This window comes from Moschus berezovskii, chromosome 24 (assembly GCF_049115385.1).
Source record: "Moschus berezovskii isolate FMDL1 chromosome 24, NW_MosBer_1.0, whole genome shotgun sequence".
Classification (NCBI taxonomy): domain Eukaryota; kingdom Metazoa; phylum Chordata; class Mammalia; order Artiodactyla; family Moschidae; genus Moschus; species Moschus berezovskii.
The window spans coordinates 49,473,850-49,497,650 of record NC_142483.1 but is presented as its reverse complement, the minus strand read 5'-3'; the positions used below and the strand labels follow the sequence as shown (position 1 = coordinate 49,497,650).

The window sequence follows — 23,801 nt, the reverse complement described above, 5'->3', positions numbered from 1 at the left end:
GCCTCCCAGGAAGGGGCCTGAGCATCTGTTGGCATCTGATGTGCCTCTAAGTTCTCCACTGAAGCTGGTTCCGCACTCAAATGTCTGGGGGCTCCTGCTGAGGAGCACACTCCACCGGTGTCCCCAGATCGTACTATGCTCCCCAGGTGAAGGACATGGGATACTGAGCACAGAAGAGGGAGATGGCAGGAGAAGAGGCCAGGTGGCAGCTCTTGGGACTAACTGCAGGGTCAAGCCACTGAGAGGGCTTGTTGTGTCCAGGCGATGGAGGGTGCTCAGGTGGGTGCTGTGTAACACTAGACAGCTGGGATGGAGTGGAGAGACCTGGGCTGGTGCCAGGGGCCAGCTTTGGCTCCACTGCCCATATGCTGCAGGGAGTCAGGGGAGGGGATGAGGCCTCAGAGGTGCCAGAAGACACAGATTTACTATTATGGATCTGAGACCCCTCAGGAGGGGTTGCAAAATCCCCCTCACTTTGGATGGTTCTTGACTACTGCTTGTTGTTAAACCATCCTGCAAGTCCGAAGCTTTAGTTTTGGTTAAACAAGCGGACTTCTGTTGAGTGACAAGGGACTGGGCTTGGGTCTTGAGGAAGGTAACTGAAGATGGCAGCGGGCTTGTTCGGGGGGCAGACTGGCTCCCGGGCACCACCAGGCCGATGGGCTAGAGAAACAACCTCCCCCACCTGGGGCTTGTTCTTCCCCCACAGCCACTCCCAGAAGAGAGTCCAGTCGAATGGGGGCCTCTACAGCAGGGTGGTGTGTGAAGGTGGATACCCAATCTGAATCCTTCCTGCCCTGGCTTCTTACAAGCCCCTGAGACTCGTCTGTCCGCAAGCTGGGAAGGAGAATTCTGACGAAGGCAATTGGCAAGATTGAAGTGCCAGGCCTCAGAAACCTGCCTTTGGTTTCAAAAGTAACACTCATTCATGTGGACAGTATGGAAAGGTTAAGAAGTGGGTTCTCCTGTCCTATATCCACAGAGAGATGATCGCTTGTGACACCTGGCAGCCTTTTTTTTTTTTTTATGTCGTCACTGGAGGGGTGAGGCATGTGATGGGATTCAGAGCTGCTGTCTATGCTGACCCCTGGCCAGGCCCTCTGGCCTCTGTCCACACTGGTCCAGGCCTGACCTGCCTCTGTTCCTGGTAGCCCACCCTGGACATGCCCACCACAGCCCTCGCTCATGCCTGGCTTAACATCTGATCACCACGCATCTAGGGCCAGGCTGGGGGTGGGCAGAGGGTGCCTGAGCAGCCTCGTCTGCCCAGAGTGTGCCAGGGCCTTCCTTGCCGCCGGCTTTGGAAGTTCGGTGGCTTCCAGTGCTTTCCCCGTCAATCACACGCTGCTGCTCCCTGGCCGCTGCCTGATCATCACTTCCCATTTCAATGGCAATCTTGCTTCCACCCACGCCCGGCAGCGGCCCAATTCCTGAGGCGGCCAGGGAGGGGGCGGCGTGGGCTGCGTTTGCTTCCCTCCTCCAGCAGCCTCTAATCTTCTCATCCCCAGGCAGATCTGCTTGGAAGTCGCAGGCTGTGTGTGCGTGAGAGCAGCTCAGCCTGGCCCTGGGCTGAGCGCTCTGTGCACTCACATCCTCCTCGGAACACACAAGAGTCTGGCGCCCTGGGGCTGGGCCGCGCGCTGAGTGAGGGGCACCCTGAGTGGCGGCGGCAGGTTTGAAGGGATGGGAGAGGGCTGCGGGGCCAGCCAAAGAAAGAGCAGGACTCATGGGCACTGAGCACCCTGCTTCCTCTCTGGGCTCCACCCATGGACCTCAACTCAGCCTGAGCCCACCCTGGCCTGTTTAACGCACGTGGGAGGAGAAAGCAGACAAGCCTGAGAAGGGCTTTGGAATCTGCAGCCCATGGTACTCACATCACCCAAAACCTCTTTGTGAGTTGCTGTGGAGCCTGCGCTGCCCACACCATGGGCAGTGGGAGCCAGACCCTGCAGCTGTGACAGTGGAATGTGTGCGGTCCCCCTGTACACCCAGGAAGAAGGCTGCATGCCCACAGCAGACACTGACTTCTCCCTGAACCACTGACCCCTCTCAACCTTGCTTCTTTCAAACGCTCCTTCTCTGGCATTTAGATTTTGATCTCTCTCAACTCCAAAAATTTCCCACATTGTAAAGACACAAGGCAAGATGCACTCGCCCTGGGACAGACAGGTGACCAAGAGGGCAAAGACCTGGGCTCCTTATGACAGGACAGCAGGGCCTCTCACCACAGCTACCCAGGGTGACATATAAGGCTCCCTCAGGCCCCATCTCACCTGAACTACCAACTGCCTGCACCTGTGCTTTGCTTAACCTGCTTCTTCCCTCTCTAGCAGCACTTGTCTATCAGGTCAGCAACAAGTCCCCTCTACCAGAAAGGCCTCCTTGATTTCCCTAGCTGAAAGGGATCAGTACCCATGGTCTCCCCCTTAATGGCTCTGATCATTCTGACCAGCTTCATTCAGGCCTGTTTGAACTCTCCACCTGCTCACTCTCTCAAGGTGGCAAGCAAACTCAGGGCCACATTCACCTCTGTATACCCAACAGCATCTGGCACAATATTTTGCATGCACCAGGGGCTCAGCAAATGTTTGTTAAAGCTGAATTGAATCAGGTGATAAATCAGACAGTGACTAGCTAATAAAGTAATGAGTAGCTGAGCAAATAATTAATTAATGGATATAAACTGAATACATAAAGAATAAATAGGTAAATAGATGGGTAAATGAATGAATGAGCAAATAAAGACAGATGTCGATGAATGGATAGCTTAATGAGTGATAACTGGCTGGATAAATGAGTAGATGGATGGGGTTGACGAATGACTAGATGAGCGGACTGATAGATGGATGCAGAGATGGATGAATGAGCAGAGGGATAGCTGAGAGACTGGAAAGATGAGTGACGGATGAATGAGTGGATGGACTCATGGGTGAGCGAATGGATATGCAGACAGATGGACAGATGGTGTGTGTGAATGAATGGGGATTGATAGATGGGTAGTTGATGGATAGATGAATGGATGGGTGAGTGAATAAGTAGATGGGGTTGATGGGTGGATGGCTGGGTGGGGGATGGATAAATGGATTGGCAGATTGGTAACTTAATAGATTGATAGAGAGGTAGACAGATGGACGGGTGGGTTATTGATGAGTATATAGATAGCTGGATAGGCAGAGTAGATGGACGAGTAGAGAGATGAAAAGAATGATTGGGTGATAGATAGATGAATGGATGGGTAAATGGGTGAGTGAATGAATATTGCTGTTGTTTAGGTGCTAAGTCATGTCTGACTCTTTTGTGATCACACGGACCATAGCCCACCAGGCTCTCTGTCCGTGGGATTTCCCAGGCAAGAATACTGGAGTGGGTTGCCATTTCCATCTCCAGGGGATCTTCCTAATCCAGGGATTGATTGTGTGTCTTCTGCATTCCAGGCAGATTCTTTACCACTGAGCCACCAAGGAAGCCCATGAATGAACGAATAGGTGGAAGGATGGGTAAAGGAGTAGATGGATGGATGAGATTGATGGGTGGATGGGCGGTTTGATAGATGGCTGACAGAGGGAGTGGGTGGATGGATGGCAGGAAGGGTAAGTGAATGAACAGATGGATGATTGGGTGGATGGGTAGCTAGGTGGATGAACGGACGGGTAGGTGCGTGAGTATGAGAGAGGCCTCTGGCCAACTTACCACGAGGTTACCAATGACCATAACAAGCAGGAAGACCAGCAGGCATAGTGACTGCCCAGACACCTCCATGCAGTCCCACATGGTCTCGATCCACTCTCCACAGAGAATGCGGAAGATGATGAGGAAGGCATGGAAGAAGTCCATCATGTGCCAGCGGGGCAGGAGGCCTGAGTCACTGATGTGGTGCCTCAGCTCTGAGTAGTTCTTGCCGAAGAGCTGCATGCCCACCACAGCGAAGATGAACACAATGATGGCCAGCACCAGCGTCAGGTTGCCCAGTGCTCCCACTGAGTTCCCAATGATCTTGATGAGTGTGTTCAGGGTGGGCCAGGATTTCGCCAGCTTGAAGACCCGAAGCTAGGGAGGGAGGGGTTCTTATGAGGGCCTCTGGCTCCCACTGCCCGTGGACACCCTCATGCCCCCAGCTACTGCCTGAAAACCCAGGGCTCCCCTGGAGGTCACCAACACGTTTCTTCCCTTTCCCCAAGGGCACACACTACTGTTCCTCTCCAGAGCCTGAGGGCAGTTTCACTGGGCTCTGACCTGGGGGTCAGGCCAACAGCTCCAGACTCCTCCCCAACCACCCCTTCTATCTATCCCCACATCAGCCTCCTACCCACGTTGGTCTCACTTATAGGAACCCTCATCATGGAATGTCCCTCTTCCAGAACTTTCCTCATCAGGGGTCCTTCCAGGCAAGCTCAAACCATCCCTGACTTGCACAGTCAGCTCCATCTTTCCCTCCTCAGTCATCATAGAGAAAGGTAGCCAGTGCTTAGCATTTATTGAACACCTACTTTGCCAGGCCTTGTTCTTAGATCAGCTAATTAGGAACTCCAAATAATTACATGAGGGTGGCACTATTATTATCTTATTTGACAGAGGAAGAAGAGGTGGAGTAACTTGTTTAAATCCCTTGGATCTTGGTAGTGGAGATGGGATTAGAATCCAAAGCCTGGGCTTTCTCTTTTGCCCCAACCATTCTGCTTTCCTAGCCCAAGTTGAAGCTACCTCCTCCAGGAAGCCTTCCCTGACCCACTTCCAAACCCATGCCTGGACCTCTTAGTGCAAACTCAGAGCAGGGCCCACAGACTCATAGCTTTGACATTATCTGAGACCTGCTGAATCCGCACTGGAACTTTAGCAAGATCTCCAGACAATTTGTGTGCACAGTTAAGTTTCAAAAATGCAGATTCTAAAACCAGCAGGTAGAGCCCCAGGTGAGCTGTCAGGAGACTTGGTTCCACCTGTTTCCTGCCATGTGGCTTTGGAAAACTGTTTCACCTCTTTCAGTCTTAGTCTGCTCCTGTGTAGAATGGGGATGCAGTAACACTAAGCTCCTCTCCTGGGATACCATGAGGACTAAAGGGAGCATGGTGAACCATAAAGGGCTTTGCAAATCATCAGGATGGATGCCACCCCAAATGCCCCTCTGGAGGGAGGGATAGCTCCCTTGCCCACCTCTGTGTCCCCCACATTGCCCATAGTAGCCTATGCTGTCCCTAGCGAACAGCCTCTGGGTGAAGGTAAGTCAGAGCAGGGGTGACTGAGTGATGGCCTCAGAGAGGGCATGCCTCAGTGGCCCCAAGGCCCCACCCACCCATCCCTGCCAGGCCCGGCCGGGTACCAGGCGGAAGGAGCGAAGCACCGACAGGTTGCCCATGCGGGACAGGCCGAGCTCCATGAGGCTGAGGATGACGATGATGCTGTCGAAGATGTTCCAGCCCTGCTGGAAGTAGTAGTAGGGGTCCAAGGCAATGATCTTGAAGGTCATCTCTGCTGTGAAGATCCCTGTGAAGACCTGGGAAGGAGTGGGGATGAGGAGTTCCCAACATTTAGACTGGAAAGAGCCTCTGGCAGCAGAGTCTCCCTACCTCCTGACTCTTGCTCCAGTAGGGTCCCCCTCCAGGGCTGCCAGCTCTGACTGTGCCCAGAATCCTAGTGGGTGCTTGCTTGGCCCTGGCCTACTTCCTTGGGGACACCTCCAACCCGATGCTTCCAGCCAACTCTGCTGTTTCCCAGACATGACCCACCAGCCTCGGCCTCAAAAACAACTGAGCCCACTGCAGGCTGACGGTTCTGGGAGGCACCTGGGATCAGGAGAGGCTGGGGTGGACCTCGACACCACCCAGCTCCAGACTTGTTCAACCCCATGTTGCCACAGGAAACTTTCCCTGCTTCACACACACCAAATTCACACATTTCCACAAACACTCATGCTTCCATGGCTCAGCACCTTCGACCATGCCGTTCCCACTTCCTCCCTGTCCATGTGATGACTTTTCTCACTGTAACAACAATCAGCTATCATTTCTTGAGGCTTGACTATGTGCCTAGAGCTGGGCTAGAATGCTTAGAATAAATCATTTCTTTTAACCTGCCTAACAACCCGGCAAGAAAAGTAGCATTAATCCCATTTTATAGGTAAGGAAATTAAGACACTGAGAGCAAACTCATGTCCGTTGAATCAGTGATGCCATCCCACCATCTCATTCTCTGTCATCTGCTTCTCTTCCTGCCTTCAATCTTTCCCAGCATCAGGGTCTTTTTCAGTGAGTCAGTTCTTTGCATCAGGTAGTCAAAGTATTGGAGCTTCTGCTTCAGCATCAGTCCTTCTAATGAACATTCAGGGTTGATTTCCTTTAGGGTTGACTGCTTTGATCTCCTTGCAGTCCAAGGGACTCTCAAGAGTCTTCTCCAGCACCACAGTTTGAAGGCTTCAATTCTTCAGCACTCAGTCTTTTTTACTGTCCAGCTCTCACATCCTTACATGACTACTGGAAAAACCATAACTTTGACTAGACAGACCTTTGTAGGCAAAATCTTCCCACTTCCTGGGAAGCCACTATTAGCACTCAGGGCTCTGTGAACCATCTGCTGGGAGTCAGGGGAGGTGGGTGCCCACGCTCATAGCCTGTCTGCCAGATCCCAGTGAGCTTACAAAACATGAAGAGCTGTTTGTATCTGAAGCCCCTGCTGGGGCTGGAGATCTCTGCAGTCATAATAAATGAGGCCAAAGAGAACAGTAACCACCCTCTCACAGGTAGCATCCACTTGACATCCTTGAACTCTAACTCTTATAAACAGCCTATGGGGTTATTATTCTCCCCATTTTACATATGAGGACACTCAAGGCTCAGAAAGATGCAGAAACTGGCCCCAGATTCTCCCATGGCAGACCCTGCTCTGGAACCTACGTCTGGCTGCTGTTCTCTGCACATCTTAAACTATCCAGCTTTGCTCTCATGCCCTTACAATGCCAGTGATGATCCTTGGTCCAATTCATTTCTTATTATACATTTCTGGAAACGGAATTGCACAGTCAACAACCATTTTTAGAGATTCTGACACATAGGTGTTAAATGATCCTCAGAGATAGGTTTTAACCAATTCCATGAACCACATGGGAAAACTGTTTTCCTCATAAAGATGCTAATTCCTGTCTCACTCACCTCTCCAATCCAACAGGACAAAGGCCATTTTTTATTGTTGTTTTGTTGGACATTTCTTCAATTTTTTTTTAATTTCTCCTTTTGTAAAGTTGCCTCTTCGTATCATTTACCTATTTTCCTGTGAGAGTGTCTGCCTTTTTTGGGTGTTGTTCGTAAATAAATGTACTTTATGCCTTGCAATAAATGCACTGTATCAGTTCAGTTCAGTTCAGTCGCTCAGTCGTGTCCGACTCTCCGCGACCCCATGAATCACAGCACGCCAGGCCTCCCTGTCCATCACCAACTCCCGGAGTTCACTCAAACTCATGTCCACAGAGTCGGTGATGCCATCCAGCCATCTCATTCTCCGTCGTCCCCTTCTCCTCCCGCCCCCAACCTTTCCCAGCATCAGAGTCTTTTCCAGTGAGTCAACTCGTCGTATGAGGTGGCCAAAGTATTGCAGTTTCAGTTTTAGCATCAGTCCCTCCAATGAACATCCAGGATTGATCTCCTCTAGAATGGACTGGTTGGATCTCCTTGCAGTATAAGGGACTCTCAAGAGTCTTCTCCAACACCACAGTTCAAAAGCATTGATTCTTCGGCGGTCAGCCTTCTTCACAGTCCAACTCTCACATCCATACATGACCACGGGAAAAACCATTGCCTTGACTAGACGGACCTTGGTTGGCAAAGTAATGTCTCTGCTTTTTAATATACTATCAAGGTTGGTCATAACTTTCCTTCCAAGGAGCAAGCGTCTTTTAATTTCATGGCTGCAATCAGCATCTGCAGTGATTTTGGAGCCCAAAAAAACAAAGTCTGACACTGTTTCCACTGTTTTTCCATCTATTTCCCATGAAGTGATGGGACCAGATGCCATGATCTTAGTTTTCTGAATGTTGAGCTTCAAGCCAACCTTTTCACTCTCCTCTTTCACTTTCATCAAGAGGCTTTTGAGTTCCTCTTCACTTTCTGCCATAAGGGTAGTATTATCTGCATATCTGAGGTTATTGATATTTCTCCCGGCTATCTTGATTCCAGCTTGTGCTTCTTCCAGCCCAGCGTTCCTCATGATGTACTCTGCATATAAGTTAAATAAGCAAGGTGACAATATACAACCTTGACGTACACCTTTTCCTATTTGGAACCAGTCTGTTGTTCCATGTCCAGTTCTAACAGTTGCTTCCTGACCTGCATACAGGTTTCTCAAGAGGCAGGTCAGGTGGTCTGGGATTCCCATCTCTTTCAGAATGTTCCACAGTTTATTGTGATCGACACAGTCAAAGGCTTTGGCATAGTCAATAAAGCAGAAATAGATGTTTTTCTGAAACTCTCTTGCTTTCTCCATGATCCAGCGGATGTTGGCAATTTGATCTCTGGTGCCTCTGCCTTTTCTAAAACCTGCTTGAACATCTGGGAGTTCACGGTTTATATACTGCTGAAGCCTGGCTTGGAGAATTTTGAGCATGACTTTACTAGCGTGTGAGATGAGTGCAATTGTGCGGTAGTTTGAGCATTCTTTGTATACATTGCGATTTTCTTATAATATTGGTGCGAATATAGAAAAACAGACTAGAGCTACAGAATTAAGAACTCAGAAATAGGAAATGCATATTTGGAGACTGGATAAATAACAGAGATGGCATTTTAAATCAGTAAGAAAAGGACAGACTATTCAGTAAACAATGCTGAGAATAATGGTTGCCTCTATGGAAGAAAATAAGTTTAGATTCCTACCCCATACTATATTCATTAATTAGTTGCAGGGAAATGGATTCAATACCTAAATACAATAAAATTTTAAACTTTATAGAATAAAAATGGGGGGAAATATTTAAAATTTGGAGGTTGGGAAGGCTTTCTCTAACAACACTGAAAGTTGGTACCATGAAAGAAAAGACTGCTAAATTTACATACATTAAAATTTATATCTGTATAATAAATGATAGGGTAAACAAAGTGAAATCAGTACCACAAACTGGAAATTGAAGTTATGAAAAGTATTTAACTGGAAAGACATGGAATCCAGAATATATATTGAATGCTGACACATCAGTAAGGAGAAGAAGGACAAGTCAGTGGTAAAAACACAACCGCAAGAATGGATGGGGAAATGACAGAAGAGGAAATTCAGATGGTTAGAAACAAATAAGACACAGAAGGATGCAGATTAAATCAACACTGGGGTACTACTTCTCACCCATAAGAGAGTCAAAAATAAACTTCTGTGTGTTGGCAACGATAGGAAGCAGTGGGAACTCACACTCTGTAAGAGCGTGGATTTGGCACAACCCTTTCAGGGAACGGTTGTACAGTATCTGGTAAGTCACAGCTATGCATACCCTAAGCTGTAACAATATCAGATATGTATATTCTTAAGAAAGTCTCACATGTCTGTACAAGGAGGCATGTCCAAGGGAGCTCTCTTTGCTGCATCATTAGTCACGGGAAGGGCTGCCCTGGTGGCTCAGATGGTACAGTCTATGGGGTCGTAAAGAGTCGGACACGACTGAGTGACCTCACTTCACTTCCAGAGGAACATAGCCAAATGCCTAACTGAGTCTTGCAGGTGCCTATTTGGGCTTCCCTGGTAGCTTAGATGGTAAAGCGAGTTCAATCCCTGGGTCGGGAAGATCTCCTGGAGAAGGAAATGGCCACCCACTCCACAGAACTACATTGACTCCAAGGTAATTGCTATCATGCATGTTTCTACGGTTTTGATATACAGTATTTTTGCCTGGTTTTAAGGTTTATATAAAGGGGCCATGCCATATGTGTTCCTTTATTGCAAGTTCCTTTTATTCTTCACATTACGTTTATGAGATTTATCCATATTGAAAGATATATATGCATTCCTCTTAGTTGTGCATAATGTTTCACCGCATGAAAATACCACAACATATTTTATACACGGGAGGGTAAGCTCCGGCTTCCCCGGGAGCTCAGTCATAAAGAATCCTCCTGCAATGTGGGCGACGCGGGTGTCATACCTGGGTCGGGAAGATCCCCTGGAGGACAGCACGGCAACCCGCTCTAGTCTTCTTACCTGGAGAATCCCCATGGACAGAGGAGCCTAGCAGGCTACAGTCCATAGGGTTGCAGAAGAGTCGGATACTACTGAAGCAACTTAGCATGCATGCATGCAGGGTAAGCTCCTCACCTAATTCCTTAATTTGTCTTGACAGACTTTACTTTTCCATATGAATTATAGGATTGCCTTGTCAAATCCCATGGGTAAAAAGTATGTTAGGATTTTTATCAGAATTACACCAAGCATCTAGGTGTAATTTGGTAAGAATTGATATTTCTACAATATTCAGACTTTCATCCATGAAAATGGCATATTGCTGCACTAAATCAACTGTTTTTCAATGGTTTTATAATTTTCCATATCAAATTTATAATCTTCTGCTATGCTTATTCCTATATTCCTCAGTTTTTTATTGCTATTGTGTTAACTTATAAATTCCTCTCTCCAAATGATCACTCTTGGTGGCTTAGAGCAGAATTAATTTTAATATATTGAGCCTGTACCTACCAGCATTGCTGAACTCTCTTCCTAGTTCTAATTTTCTTTCTGTAGATTTTCTTGGATTATTTCTCTAGACAACAACATAATCTAGAAAATAACACTGGATCTGTTTTCCTTCCTTCTTTCTTATTTTTCTTCTCTTACTACACTGATAAGGACTTCAGTATAATTTGGACTGGAAGCAGAGAGACGGAAACAAAGCTAGAGCTGTGGCACAGCCGTGTAAGCTACTAGGGAAGAACATGGGCTCTAGAAACAAATGACTTGGATTTTAATCTTGGGTCTTTCACTTCCTGGCTGTGTGACCACTCTGTGTCTCTGTTACCTTATCAGTAAAATGTTGTTTTTGTTTAGTCACTGAGTTGTGTCCGATTCTTTTGTGACCCCGTGGATTGTATCCTGCCAGGCCCCTCTGTCCATGGAATCTCCCAGGCAAGAATACTGGAGTGGGTAGCCTTTTCTTCTCCTGGGCGTCTTCCTGACTCGGGGATTGAACCCGTGTCTCCTGCACTGGCAGGCAGGGTCTTTGCCACTGAGCCACTTGGGAAGCCCCATCAGTAAAATAGGGGTAATAATAGTATTTCCCTTACTGGTTGTTATAAAAAATTAGGTGTTCAACAAGTGTTAACTATGCTTATTAGAATCTCTGTGTGTGTTAACTTTTTAAACAGGTTCCAGGAACAGTCAGGTATAAATTCGAACTCCAAATCTGCATAAAGCCAAATTCATAGTCACAAGCTTCCAAGGGTTACTTTTTTTCAGCCCCTCTCTCCGGCCCTGACTGAAACTGACAACCTTCCTTCTTTATCATTTCCCAGGGCCAGCGTGTGAATTTTTTTTTAGTTCACCACTGTATTGAATATAGGGTCATATTCTCATGAAGCTACTTGGTTCTAAACCCTACTTGCACTGTCCCAAACACAAGTCTTGCCTCTGCATGATCACTGAAATCCAAGCCCCCAAAATTACTCGATCAGCACCTGTCCCACCCCCTAAAGCAACTACAGAACGATTTCCCGTGTTTACTGCTACGGTTTTTAAGTCCCTCTTTGTTTTTGGCACTTGGGGATTTTTGTTTCTTTCTCATGAACTTTGCTATGCGTGTCAAAGAATATTTGCTATATTTTTAATTGTTTTGTAGTTGGAGACATCTCAGGTTTTCTTGTCCAGAGTATTGCTAAAAACAGATGTTTCATTTACCTTTTACCTTTGTTTATATAATGGGCTAGTTAAATCTATCAATCTACTCCTTTATGGAATTTGTCTTTAGCGACATGCTTAGAAAGGCTTTTTTCACACCAAGATTACTTACCCATGCTTATTTTTGTGGTTTTGTTTCTTTACATTGAATATTTAAACCATCTAGAATATATTAACTGCAAGACAATTAAAACCTTACATACTAACAATAAAGCTATCCAAACAGGAAAGAATATCTGTAATCCAACGACATGACCTGTTACTAAAAATCATACCACAAGTTTAACACAATCGCAATTCAATCACAACTTAGTGGTCCAGGGAAGCCACCTGTGTTCTTCATCACCTTGACTTATGGCTCAGTCCAACCCAATGGTCACATTCCATTAAAACTGCATTCAGCTGAAACCCTACATAACCACCACTTGGAGACCAGCCAGCACAAGGCAGGCACAATTGTGCAACGAGACTCCTACAGACTGAGATCTAGCTTTTCCTTCTGTTTGTATACAGAAGAAGGAAAGAAAAGTAGAACCACAGCAAAACAGACTCACATTTGTGGAAAAATGTGAATAGACCCTGTCGAGAATTACCTGGGTATGGAAAGTAATAAGGGAAAACAATCCTCACACTCTACAGCGTAGAAGACCTGCCTGCCTGTGGGGGCCACTGTGGAGCTGGGACTGAGACAGACTGGGCTGGGTCTGCAAGAGGAGGGAGCTTGGACTGAATGAGCCCTCTGCCCACTCAACCTCAGCAATGACCCCAGGAGCTCCTTCCAGAAGCCAGTGGGCTCTCTGCAGCCCTGCCCTGGGATCTACTGCAGAAGGGCCAACCCTTCATTTACCTGGACAGAGCCAGCAGGACCCTGTCCCCTAGGGTCAGGAGACAATAGCCACATGCCCAGCCCTGCCACCAGTATATCACCTCTCTGGCCTCAGTTTTCCATGTTTAGAGTGAAGAGCTAGGACTTGATTTGATGTCAAGAAAAAAAAAAATCAGAATTAGAACTGACACATTCTGACTTCCAGGGATAGTCTCTTCAATAACAACAACAAAGATAATAACCACAGCTATCATTTATTTCAAGTGCTTATTGTTTATCAAACTCTGAGCCAAGCACATTACACACATTATCTTATTCAATCCTCATTAGCTTCCTGAGTTTGATATTGTCATACTAATTTTACATTTATTACATTCAACAAATACTTACTGTACCAATTACTGAGACTAAGTAATTTGCTTGAGGTCATATAGTAAGACTGAATCAGAATTCAGATCTGTCTCTGCCTGATTTAGTCACTCACTCCATTCGCCCAGTCATCCATCCATCCATCCCTGCATCCTTCCCTTCCTCCTTTCGCTCCAACCTACCATCCATCCATCCTTTCCCTATAAGAACTGCCTCTTTTTGGCATATTCTCCTCCTCCATTACTTCCAGGCCCCATGTCCCCACACATTTCAGGCTCCCCTCAACTCCCTTTTGTTTTCTAGCTTTTGAGCATCTTTATCCCTAACCTCTCTCTCCCAACTGCATCGCCCAGCTTGTTGAAAGCTGATCCTGAGGCTCCTACCAGAACGCCTTCCATAAAGATGTCTATCTTCAGAAGCCCCTTTTGTGATCTGAGTCCCCCCTCCCTCACGCACAGAGGCCGTGCCAGCTGGCCAAGAGCCCTCCGCACCACGATGCCCACTTGAGAGTGAGCTGCCAGTGGCACTTACCAGGTTTCCGACCTGCAGCATCTCCTCAAATTCGGCTGTCATGTTGTAGTGCTCCAGGGCCATGAAGAGCGTGTTAAGCACGATGCACATGGTGATGGTGAGGTCAGCAAATGGGTCCATGACCATGAACTTCACTTTCTGCTTAATGGACATCCACAGCGGGCAGCACTCCCAGATCAGGTAGTGCTGGGCGAAACGGATCCAGCACGGTGGACACTTGCGCTGGGACTCCTCCAACTCTGGGGGCGGGGGGCGGGGAGAGCCAGTGAACTGCCTTGTTTCTGTCGACTGCATCACATAGCTTTCCAGAAAAGCTGTGTGACTTACCCCGCAGATGACGGGGCTGCTACATGACAGGGGGACAGAAGGCGGGCCAGGGAAGGCTAAGGGGAAGAGGGGCCTGTGTCCTGACTTCTTACTCCTGGAATGTGGGAGAACAGGGCCACAGGGACAGAAAGCAGGATGGGGATGGGGAAAATGGGGACAAGACGGACTAGGAGAGGTGTGGGCTCTCTGGAGACAACACTCCCATATAGATGCGGGGCCCCTCGGGGGAGGACAGGCAAGTGCAGATATAAGGACACTCAGGACCCAAGAGGCAGGAATAGATGTGGATATCTGGGACGTGTCAGGAGAGACGTGGGGGTGGGGGTGGTGCCTGGGACAGGAGGGAGCAAATCAGGGGGCTGGCACCAAGCTTAGGATGAATGAGATGTGGGTTGCCTCAAGTGGGGCTAGCTGAGACAGATGTGGGATGCTTGGACTAGCCTGAGCTAGATGGGGAATGATGGGGAATAGGCTAGAACAGGCCTGCTTGGGGTGGGACGGCCCCAGCAGCCCTGGGGATACTTGGCAGAGGGCAGGATGAGACCAGTGATCACCTGGGATGGGGCAGGGCGGCTGCAAGGACGTTTGGAAGAAACACAGGCATGACTCCTGAGGATGCCCAGGACAGAACAAGCTGGCACAGATGAAAAGACACTCAGGACAGGAGACAGAAACTGAAAAGTCTGGGACAGCCGTGGGGATGTCCAAGGCAGGCTCAGCAGCTAGGGCGAGCCTGGCTCAGGTCCGGATAATGGCTCAGACCAGAAGCGGGGGGCAGGGGAGGTGTTTGGATGACGCCAGGGTGCTGACCTTCCAGCGCACTGGTGAGGACGCTCACTGCGCTGAGGGCTCGCTGCCGCTCTCCTGGCTCCTCGAAGCCGTCCACACACGGAGCCTGGGGCGTCAGCGTCTGGGGCCTGCCTGGCTCCTCCGATGGTGTGGTCTGGGTGTAACCGGGAGATCTGCATCAGCCTGGGGATGGATGGGGGGCCACCTGGACCTGGGGCAGTTGCCCCAGACTCAGGCTGGGGAGGTCCCAGGGGGCCACCATATGGGTCTGGATGTGACACTGGGCACTGGGCTTCTCTGCTCCCAGCTCCCTCCCAGTTAACACTTCCCCTCTCACCAATCATTAGCTCCTTTGTTTTCTTTTCCTGCACCATCTCTCATTAGTGGTGATTGCTGGGTGGGAAACTACACGTACTGAGTTCTTTAACCAGATGCTGTCATATACATTAGTACATATGAAAACGATCTGGGAATCTTAATTGATCCCAAGCTCCCTAGAGTCAAGAGCATACACAAGCTGAAAAAAAAATATGTACCACGCTCTAAGGTGACATTAATAGAAGCATAAAGTACAATGCTTTGACATAGCTGGTCAGAGCTTTTGTGGCGGTAACTTACTTATATCTACTAAGAAAATTATCAATTGGTTCTGAGTTCCTTGCCTAATAATCGAACTTCATAAATAATTATACACGTGCAACCAAAAATACGCATGCAATGCTGCTCACTGCAGCATTGTTCCTAATACCATAAAAACAAAACAACTGATCAATAGGAAGAATATTGAAATCAGTCATGGATACAATCCAAGTCTGGACTCTGACACAGACAATAAGGAGAGCAAGGCTGTTGCACGTGTGTTCCCATGGGAGCACTTCCAGGACAGTCTGATGAGAAAACAGGAAAAAGATCTGGAAGACAACACACTAAATTGTTGAAGTGGCTATATCCGGGGAATGGGATTGTGTGGCGAGGGCGGGGACTTTGACTTCTGCACTGTTAGATTTGTTTTCAACAAGCTCGCACCAATTTTGTAAATAAAAGAACCCGGCCTGTGAATGGAGATGGCGTGTGTCCTGATGAAAAGAGGGACAACATACATCCCCTGGGCTTACTCAGAGCCTCCCACAGAACCAAGCGGGGCCCACAAAGGCCTCGTGTCAGCATGGCCACACATGGCCACAGTCTGTGAGCCCAAGGTGGGGCTGATGAAGGCACTGGGCTATTCAGCGCGCAAGAGTAAGGCACTATAATCTCAGTGGGTCAGAGGGAAGATGGGCCTAGGCAACGCAGGGTGGGAGGGTCAGGGCCTGGGGTGGGGTAACAAACTGATCTGGGCTTGAGTTAAGGTCAGCTTTTGTGACCTGTGGAATTGCCCTAAAGTGTTGCCTAGGGAGGTAGTGAGCTCCCAGTCATGGAAGTCTTCAAGCAGAGGTGCCCGAGAGGGTTGACACAGCTGGTGGAACAGTAGTACCCTGGGTCCAGTGCATCCACAAATCTGGCCAGCTTAACTCACAAACATGTCTTAAATTTTCCCAACTTCTCTCCTCTACCATCTGTGATAGTTTGGGTTTTCATTCAGCAAATTGTACTCTTTCCTCTCCCACTGTGACCGAAGCAAAATTCCCTGTCCTGTTGGTGACACGCTTGCCATTGGCCAGGGGAATGTCAGTGGACATGATGTGAACAGAAGCTTTCACTGTCCTGGTGCCATTCACCTTGCTCTTGTGTTCCAGTAACCCTTCAGGAAAAGAGTTTCCCCAAGTAGCTGCCACCCTTTCAGCTCAGGACAAACACAAGGGGAGCACCCCTGAGCCTAGCCTATAGTATGGAGCCAGGCCATGTGCAGTCTGAGGCACAGCTGCCTGGCCAAGGTCAACCTAGAGCAGGCAAACCATGATCAACCTGCAAAGGAGTGAGTGGGAATTCTCACTTGTTAGCCATTGACTTTGGGGGCAGTTTGTTACACAGCAGTACTGTGGAAATAACTTGACTAATACACTGTTCTAGTGCATGCTATCATCTCTTTCCCAAAAATACTACAACAGCCTCCTAACTGGCCTCTTCTTGCTCCTCTATTCTCTCCACAGCTGAAAAAAGATACCCTTAAAAAGTAAATCAGTTCATGATAATCCTTTGAATAACAACTTTCCCCCATCTTATTCATAGCAAATCCAAACTTCTCTATGGCTTACAAGGCCATGCACAGTCTAGACCCTAACTGCTCCAACTCATTTTATATTCCTTTCTGTTTTCACCATACCCAGCCCTGCCCAGCCCTCTCATCCCTTAAACATGTCAAGCTTATTTTCCTTCAATGCCTTTACACCTTCTGTTCCCTCTGCCTAAAACACTATTCTTCGACCTATCTGTGGCTGGCTCCCTAAAATCTTCTACTGGCCAATTTTAATGATACCTTCACGGGAAGGACTTCCCTGTGTATTCTAACCAATAGCTCCCCATTCCCAGCCCTCCCCCTAGAAACTTTCTCTCACATGACCCTTATTGGTCCCTAGAAATATTGATCAGTTTACTGTCTTCCTGACTATGATGCCAACTCCACGAGGTCAGCGCGCTTGTCTGTTCTGTTCATATCCTTGGTGCCTTAAACACTGGCTGGCACTCAACACAGAGGGCTGCTCCTGGGGAGGTGTTGGATGGATGGATGAACACTTGGCAGCCAGGGGCCTGGGTTAAATTCTAGCTCTGTCCTTAAGATGGGGGTGGGGGCGGGGGAGGGAGGAGGGAGAAGAATTTCCCGCCTCTAACATCCCCTCTGCCTTTGGGGTCAGGCACACATTCAGATAGCAAGCAAAGCAAACCTTCACCCTCTGCTCCCAGTTAAAGCCAGCTGTCAGTCGGGTCAGCTCTCTCCCTGTTGATGAAGCACCCACTATGTGCCTGACACCGTGCCTTTTTTTCAGACTAGAACTGGGCGGGAGTGTCACTAGGGGCCCAGCAGACACAGGGAAGGCCTCCTCAGGGGCCTGCAGCCCGCTAATCTCTTTAACTTTGCAAATAACCCCCTTGGCCTGCTAATCCCTTTAAGGTTACAAATGGGCCCCACAGAAGCAAGAATGGGCGAAGGCAGAGTTCCTGGTAATGAAGTGTTTGAACTTGGATTCCTCCCGACATGTGCAGTACAATGAGATGATTTTCTCTCTAATGAGATTAGGAAATTCTATTAGCACTCCAGCTGCTGACCTGATTCCACAAGGCTGACGCTCCAGGGCCTGACCTGCGACCCTGGAAATCCGTGTTCCTGGGAAGTCGGACACCCCACCCTCCAGGTGATGGCCAGGGGCCTCCCCAGACCCACCCAGAAGCTATGGTCTCCCTCAGTGTGTTCCCAGGAGCCTCTCCTTAACTCCCCACTCCAGAGCAGTGTGAGGGCCCCAGGCATTCGTGAGGTGCTCCTGGAGTCTTCACTCCTTCCTGCTCTCTAATAACAATAATAGCTAATGATAATAATTACTTGAACATGAGGCAAGTACTGGTCTGAGCACCAGACAGGTTTTAACTCTTTCAGTCCTTGCCACATTTTTTTCTTTAATGCTCTATGATTCCATTTATATAACATACAAAAAACAGGCCAAATGAAATTCTGGTGTTAGAAGTTGGGAGAATGGCTAACTTTGGGTGGGAAGGTGGGAAGAGGGATGCTGGGGGAGCATCTGAGGTGCTGGCAAAGTTTTTATTTCTTCATCTGGATGGTACATGCTTGGCTCACCACAACCTGCTGATGTGGATGTTAATTTTATTTCTACTTAACAGGTGAGGAGGCTTCCCTCACAGCTCAGTCAGTAAAGAATCTGCCTGCAGTGCAGGAGACCGGGTTTGATTCCTGGGTTGGGAAGATTCCCTGGAAAAGGAAACGGCAACCTACTCCAGTATTCTTGCCTGGACAATACCATGGACAGAGGAACCTGGTGGGCTATAGTCCATGGGGTCACAAGAGTCGGACACGACTTAGCGACTAAACCATCACCAGCAGTAGGTGAGGACGCGGAGGCACAGAGAAATTCGTTAACCCACGCAAAGCCCCACAGCTGCAGCGCCTGTCTGAGCTGGAGCAACACAGTCTCTCTCCAGCCTGCCTCCACCTTCCTGCTCAGGTTTCTCTGTCTTGTCCTGCTTCCTCAGAAAGCCTGCCCTTCTCCACCTCCTGCCGGCCTCAGGGTCTGAGCCGCACATTTGCCCTTTTCCCAGGTGGGCTGCTACGAGGCCTTTGTTGGGGGGCAGTGGTCAGCAAGGGCACTCGATGACTGGCTGGGCGGTCACCAGCCTGTCATGGGATCGGCTGACTGAGTGATCAAAGCTCTGACTAGCCTCTCACTATCTGGCACCTCCCTCCCCGTCACCTTTCTGACAGTCGCTCCAACACCTCTCCGCTTTACTCCCTGGTTTCCAGTACACTGCCCTCACGGCGGGTCCTCCCATACACTGGGCATGCTTCTGCCTCAGGGCCTTGGTACTTGCCTAGAACATGCTTCCCCCAGATGATGCAAAGACAGCCCGTTACTATGTCGTTATCACCACATAACATATGTGTGCATGTCCTGAGGACTTTATGCATATTAGCCCTTCATCCTGACGTCGACCCTGAGGTGAGTATTTTATTTATTTTTGGCCAAACTGTGCAGCATGAGGACCTTGGTCGCCCAGCAGGAATGAAACTCATTCCCCCCTGCAATGGAAGCCTGGAGTCTTAACCACTGGACCACCAGGGAAGTCCCTGAGGTGAATGTTTTAAATCCATTTTACAGGCAAGTGATCTGAGGCACATAGATATAAAATAACTTGCTCACAGCCATCCAGCTGGTAAGCGATGAGGCGAGATTCAAACCCAGTTTGTCTCCAGAATCTGAGTGCTAACCTGTCTGCCATAACACCCCCTCCACTTGCCTCCTTCAGGTTGTTGTTTGAACACCCTGCAGTAAGGAGGTTTCCCTTTCTCTCTTTCCTACTTTTGTTTTCTCATAGTACTTAGAGTTTGGGCTAGTATTCCCCGATATTTACCGGTTTCTAAAGTGCTGAAGTATTTCAAACTTGATGAGGTTTTTGTTGCCCAGAACCTCAGAAATGTTCCCTTGCCACTCTGGCCCTTCTCCAGATTGTCCAAGATCCACAACCTTCCAGGGCCCAGACCGGGCCCACACAGGGCCTCCAGAGCCCTGGTCCTGTACCACTAGAGTGTCTCAGCTAGTTGCTAAATATTTAACTGTCAGCCCTGTTTATCACCATTATATGCATATATTCTTTCGGTTGTTGTTTAGTCGCTCAGTAGTGTCCAACTCTTTCGTGACCCCACGGACTGTAGCCCACCAGGCTCCTCTGTCCATGGGATTGTCCAGGCAAGAATACTGGAGTGGGTTGCCATTTCCTCCTCCAAGGGATCTTCCCGACCCAGGGATTGAACCCAGGTCTCCTGCTTTGGCAGGCTGATTCTTTACCACTGAGCCATCAGGGAAGCCCTGATATGCATATAAATATATATATATATATATTTTTTTTTTTCTTCTTCTTTCTTTGATTTGTGTCTGTCTGGAAAGTCTAGGAAGGAGAGATTTTTTTTTTGGTAGGCTTCTTTATCCCCGAGCCCAGGACACAGTAGGTGCTCAGTAAATACTTGGCAAGTGGCTCTAGACCTGGCTGTGGTTAGCAGTCTGGGAGATGGGATGTGCCTGGTGCTGTGTCGTGGGGTGGGCTCACCGTGTCCAGGGGGCACTCCAGCTTCATAGGGTGGAGGAGGTGACTGCCTGGGGAGGTGGCCTCGGGGTCGCCTGCCCCCAGCAAGGAGACCACCCCGTTACAGTCCACAGTGCTGTTCCTTTTGCCATTGAGCACATGACCGGGAGTTGAGGTTCCAGGACTGGGCTGTCCCTGGGTACTAGGCCGCCGCAGGGGCCAAGGCACCAGCAGCGATGTGCGGTGGCTCTCACTGTCCCCGGCGGTGCTGTTTTCATCGTCCGCAAAATCCGTCTCGGAGCCCAGGTCCCGTCGGCGGAAGGTGAAAATGCTCCCATGGCTGGAGCGTGGCTTCATGGAGGCCCTGCTGAGGCCATGGGTGATGCTGAAACGGTTCTGAAGGCACGGAGAGAGGACATGACTGGGACAGCGTTTCACATGCTCCTGGCCTGTCACTCACAGTATCGCCTCGGCTCAACTCGGAGCACTGAAGGCTTCAGCCTGCCACATAGGAACTGAGTGGGCTGAACTAGGGGTGCTCCAAGGAGGGGAACAGGATTACAGGCAATCCTGCATTTTCTGAGATCTCTGCTCACCTGAGGCCTGTGCTCCTGGGGCTCTGAGATTGAAGCTTATATGGGAAAGAAGCAGGCAGAAGGCTCCTGATGGTATAGACAGGCCTGGCCTGAGCAGGACCTCGGCAATCAGCCATGTCCCTTGCTCATCTGGGCATGTCTTTGAGCTCCTACCAATCCACACGATGGGGGTGCCCCCCCAGCTCCAGTGCTAGGGACTTAGCTGAGGTTGGGGATACGCTAACACCCAAACCTACCCTATCCCTCTGCCCAGGGCTTCTCCACTCTAAGAATGTCCATGGGAAACAGGAGGGACTGGGAAGGGGCTCAAGGAATATTTTCCTTGGGGAGCAACCGTGGGGGCTCTGACAGCACCAGGCTTAGCATGATGGCTTTTTGATGCCAGATCCATCCTGAAAGGGGCAGAGCCGCAGCTGGGGGTTACCACTGCTCGGGGACCATCCTCCGAGTCGGACTTGGGGAACTTGTCGTCCCCACACTCCTCCGTCCCTGAAGACATTCGTTTTCTTCTCTTGCTCCTTCTCTTATGGTTGGTTACTGGGGCTGATGGGGACATCTCCAAGGAGCTGCGGGACATGGTGTCCACACCCCTGATGGCGAGGGCCTGAAAAATGGTGGAAGAAGGGATGTTGTGGTCATGGAGACAGGGTGCAGACTCAGGCCAAGGTCGGCCAGGCAACTATCAGCACCTTGATTTTCCCCAACAGTAAGTGGACTTTCCCACTCACCCCAAAAGGAGGGCATTATGGAGAGGTATGCACAGACAGACCCAGGATGTTTTGAGAAAGATCCAGATCCAGGGAGGAGGATAGTGGCAAAAGTGGACAGCTCATGAAAGAGTAGAGTGTTGGGCAGTTGCGACTGGGGGTGTTGATGAGCAGAAGTGATAGAACTAGAGGGCAGGGGACCTTCTAGAAGGTTTGGCTGGCCAAAATGGGTGCTGAAGGAGGTGGCATAGGGCAGCGAGAAGGAAGTGGATGTCCCTGGCCTGGCTTCTCAAAGGTTTGTTCTGCAGTTAGCTGCCAGCACCCATGTGTGGGACTGTGGGGACAGCCACGGCAGCACTACCAGTCCTCATTTGCTGAGCCTGAGCCTTTGACCTTGGATTTTCCTATCCCAACAGAAGGGATCCCTTGACCAGGATAACCTATGTCTATGGACACAAGATTCCCTTTTACCCAGCATGCACTGGGCTCACAGTGACCGCTTTTAGCCAGGAGCCACCATCTTTATCCACCTGGCACCACCATCACCCAGCAGATACCATGGTCATTGGGAAGAGATTTCCCCCAGCAGGCACCATCCTCACAAGGCCCACCCTTACTCAGCAGGCACCACTTTTACCCCCCTCATGAACAGTCTCTGTCTTCACCCAGCAGCTAACAAATTTTTATTCAGCAGACACCACATTCACAGGAAATACCCAGGCAATTGCTTTATCCAGCAGGAACCAGCTTTACCCAGCATGCATCATACCTCCAGACACTGGTTTCACACAGCAGGAACCAGCTGTACCCAGCATGCATCACTCACAGCCACCAGATGTACCCAACATGCACCACACCCCAGATACCCATATGACCCAGCAGGTATGTTGGGTTGTAGGTACCCATGGTCAGGTGAAGGCTTGTTCTGGAGGCTCCTTGGCTGAACTGCTCACTCACCTCCTGCTCTTTCTTGAGCAACTCCATAGCTTCTTGGAATCGCTTTTCCTTCTCCTCTGTCTCTGCGATGGTGGCTTGGTTTTGCTCCTCGTAGGCCATGGCAACCACAGCCAGGATCAAGTTCACCAAGTAGAAGGAGCCCAGGAAGATGACCAGCATGAAGAAAATCATGTAGATCTTTCCTGCAGACCTCAGGGTCTGGAGGAGCAAGGGGGCAGAGGTCAGTTTCACTGGGGCTCCTTCTGGGTCATGGTTGTAAATTCCAAGTTGCCCAGCCTGGCTGTGCCAGGGGTTCAAACGGCCACCATGTGGGGAGGCAGTAGAACATGTCCTGCCCATAGACAGAAGCATCTTAACCTACAGAAGAGAGAGACCTACATGCACGGGGCGGTGCCCCAATCGTGGGAGGAGGCAGAATGCTCCAGTTGACAGAGAAAGTGTTGCATCACATAGGGTGAACTAGCATCCCACTCACAGAGCACAGTGTCTTCTATAGAGGGCTGGGTCTTTGGTCACCAACAAAAGGAGAGTTTCTTTGCTTGCTGAGCCCCCGCCCCTCAGAGCCCTCTGTCCCTACTCTGTTCTGGCCAGTGGGGAAGCTGTTGGGGCTGCCTGTGGCTAGTCACTTGTACAGCCTGGGCCCTGGTGCTGGGCTCTCAGCCCATCCTGGGGGCCTTGTGCACCCACCACGTACCTGCTGGTAGAGGCGCTCCCAGCAGTCCTGCGTCATCAGTCGGAAGAGTGCAAGGAAGGCCCAGGCGAAGGAGTCAAAGCTGGTGTAGCCGTAGTCAGGGTTCTTGCCTGCCTTCAGGCACCTGTAGCCCTCGGGACATGTCCTGTGGCCAGACACACCGGCTCTGTTCCACGCTGTGAGGGGTCCTCTGTCCCCGAGACTCTAGTGCCACACAGCGGGGTCCTGCCTTCCTGATTTTGCATGCTGTGCCTCCCACCTGGGACACAGTCTTCTCCTTTTCTCTTCATATGTCTGCTGCGAGGCCTAATTCCAGCCCCCTCTGTCCACACGACATGCCATCCCAGCGGGTGTCTGCCTTGCCTCTCCCCTCCCAGAGGAAGTGTCAAGGGCCTGCTCAGGTTTCTTCCCTGCTGCCGACCCCAGGGGAGCTGGGCACAGGGCAGACACGTGGTGGGAGCACTGAG

General features: G+C 49.6%; 1 protein-coding gene across 16 annotated transcripts in view; it reads right to left on the bottom strand.

The window, feature by feature from the left end:
• The window catches only part of SCN5A (sodium voltage-gated channel alpha subunit 5), an 88,743-nt gene that overhangs the window by 38,868 nt on the left and 26,074 nt on the right, over positions 1-23,801 (bottom strand). For all 16 annotated transcript variants that reach the window (XM_088831576.1, XM_088831568.1, XM_088831571.1 and 13 more), the window contains exons 8-15: positions 23,338-23,479; positions 22,644-22,841; positions 21,404-21,583; positions 20,408-20,779; positions 14,717-14,849; positions 13,580-13,818; positions 5,318-5,491; positions 3,691-4,047 (exon numbers count right to left, since the gene is read on the bottom strand). In XM_088831576.1, the coding sequence (XP_088687702.1) occupies positions 3,691-4,047; positions 5,318-5,491; positions 13,580-13,818; positions 14,717-14,849; positions 20,408-20,779; positions 21,404-21,583; positions 22,644-22,841; positions 23,338-23,479 (1,795 nt within the window). The remainder of the gene's footprint in view (positions 1-3,690; positions 4,048-5,317; positions 5,492-13,579; positions 13,819-14,716; positions 14,850-20,407; positions 20,780-21,403; positions 21,584-22,643; positions 22,842-23,337; positions 23,480-23,801) is intronic.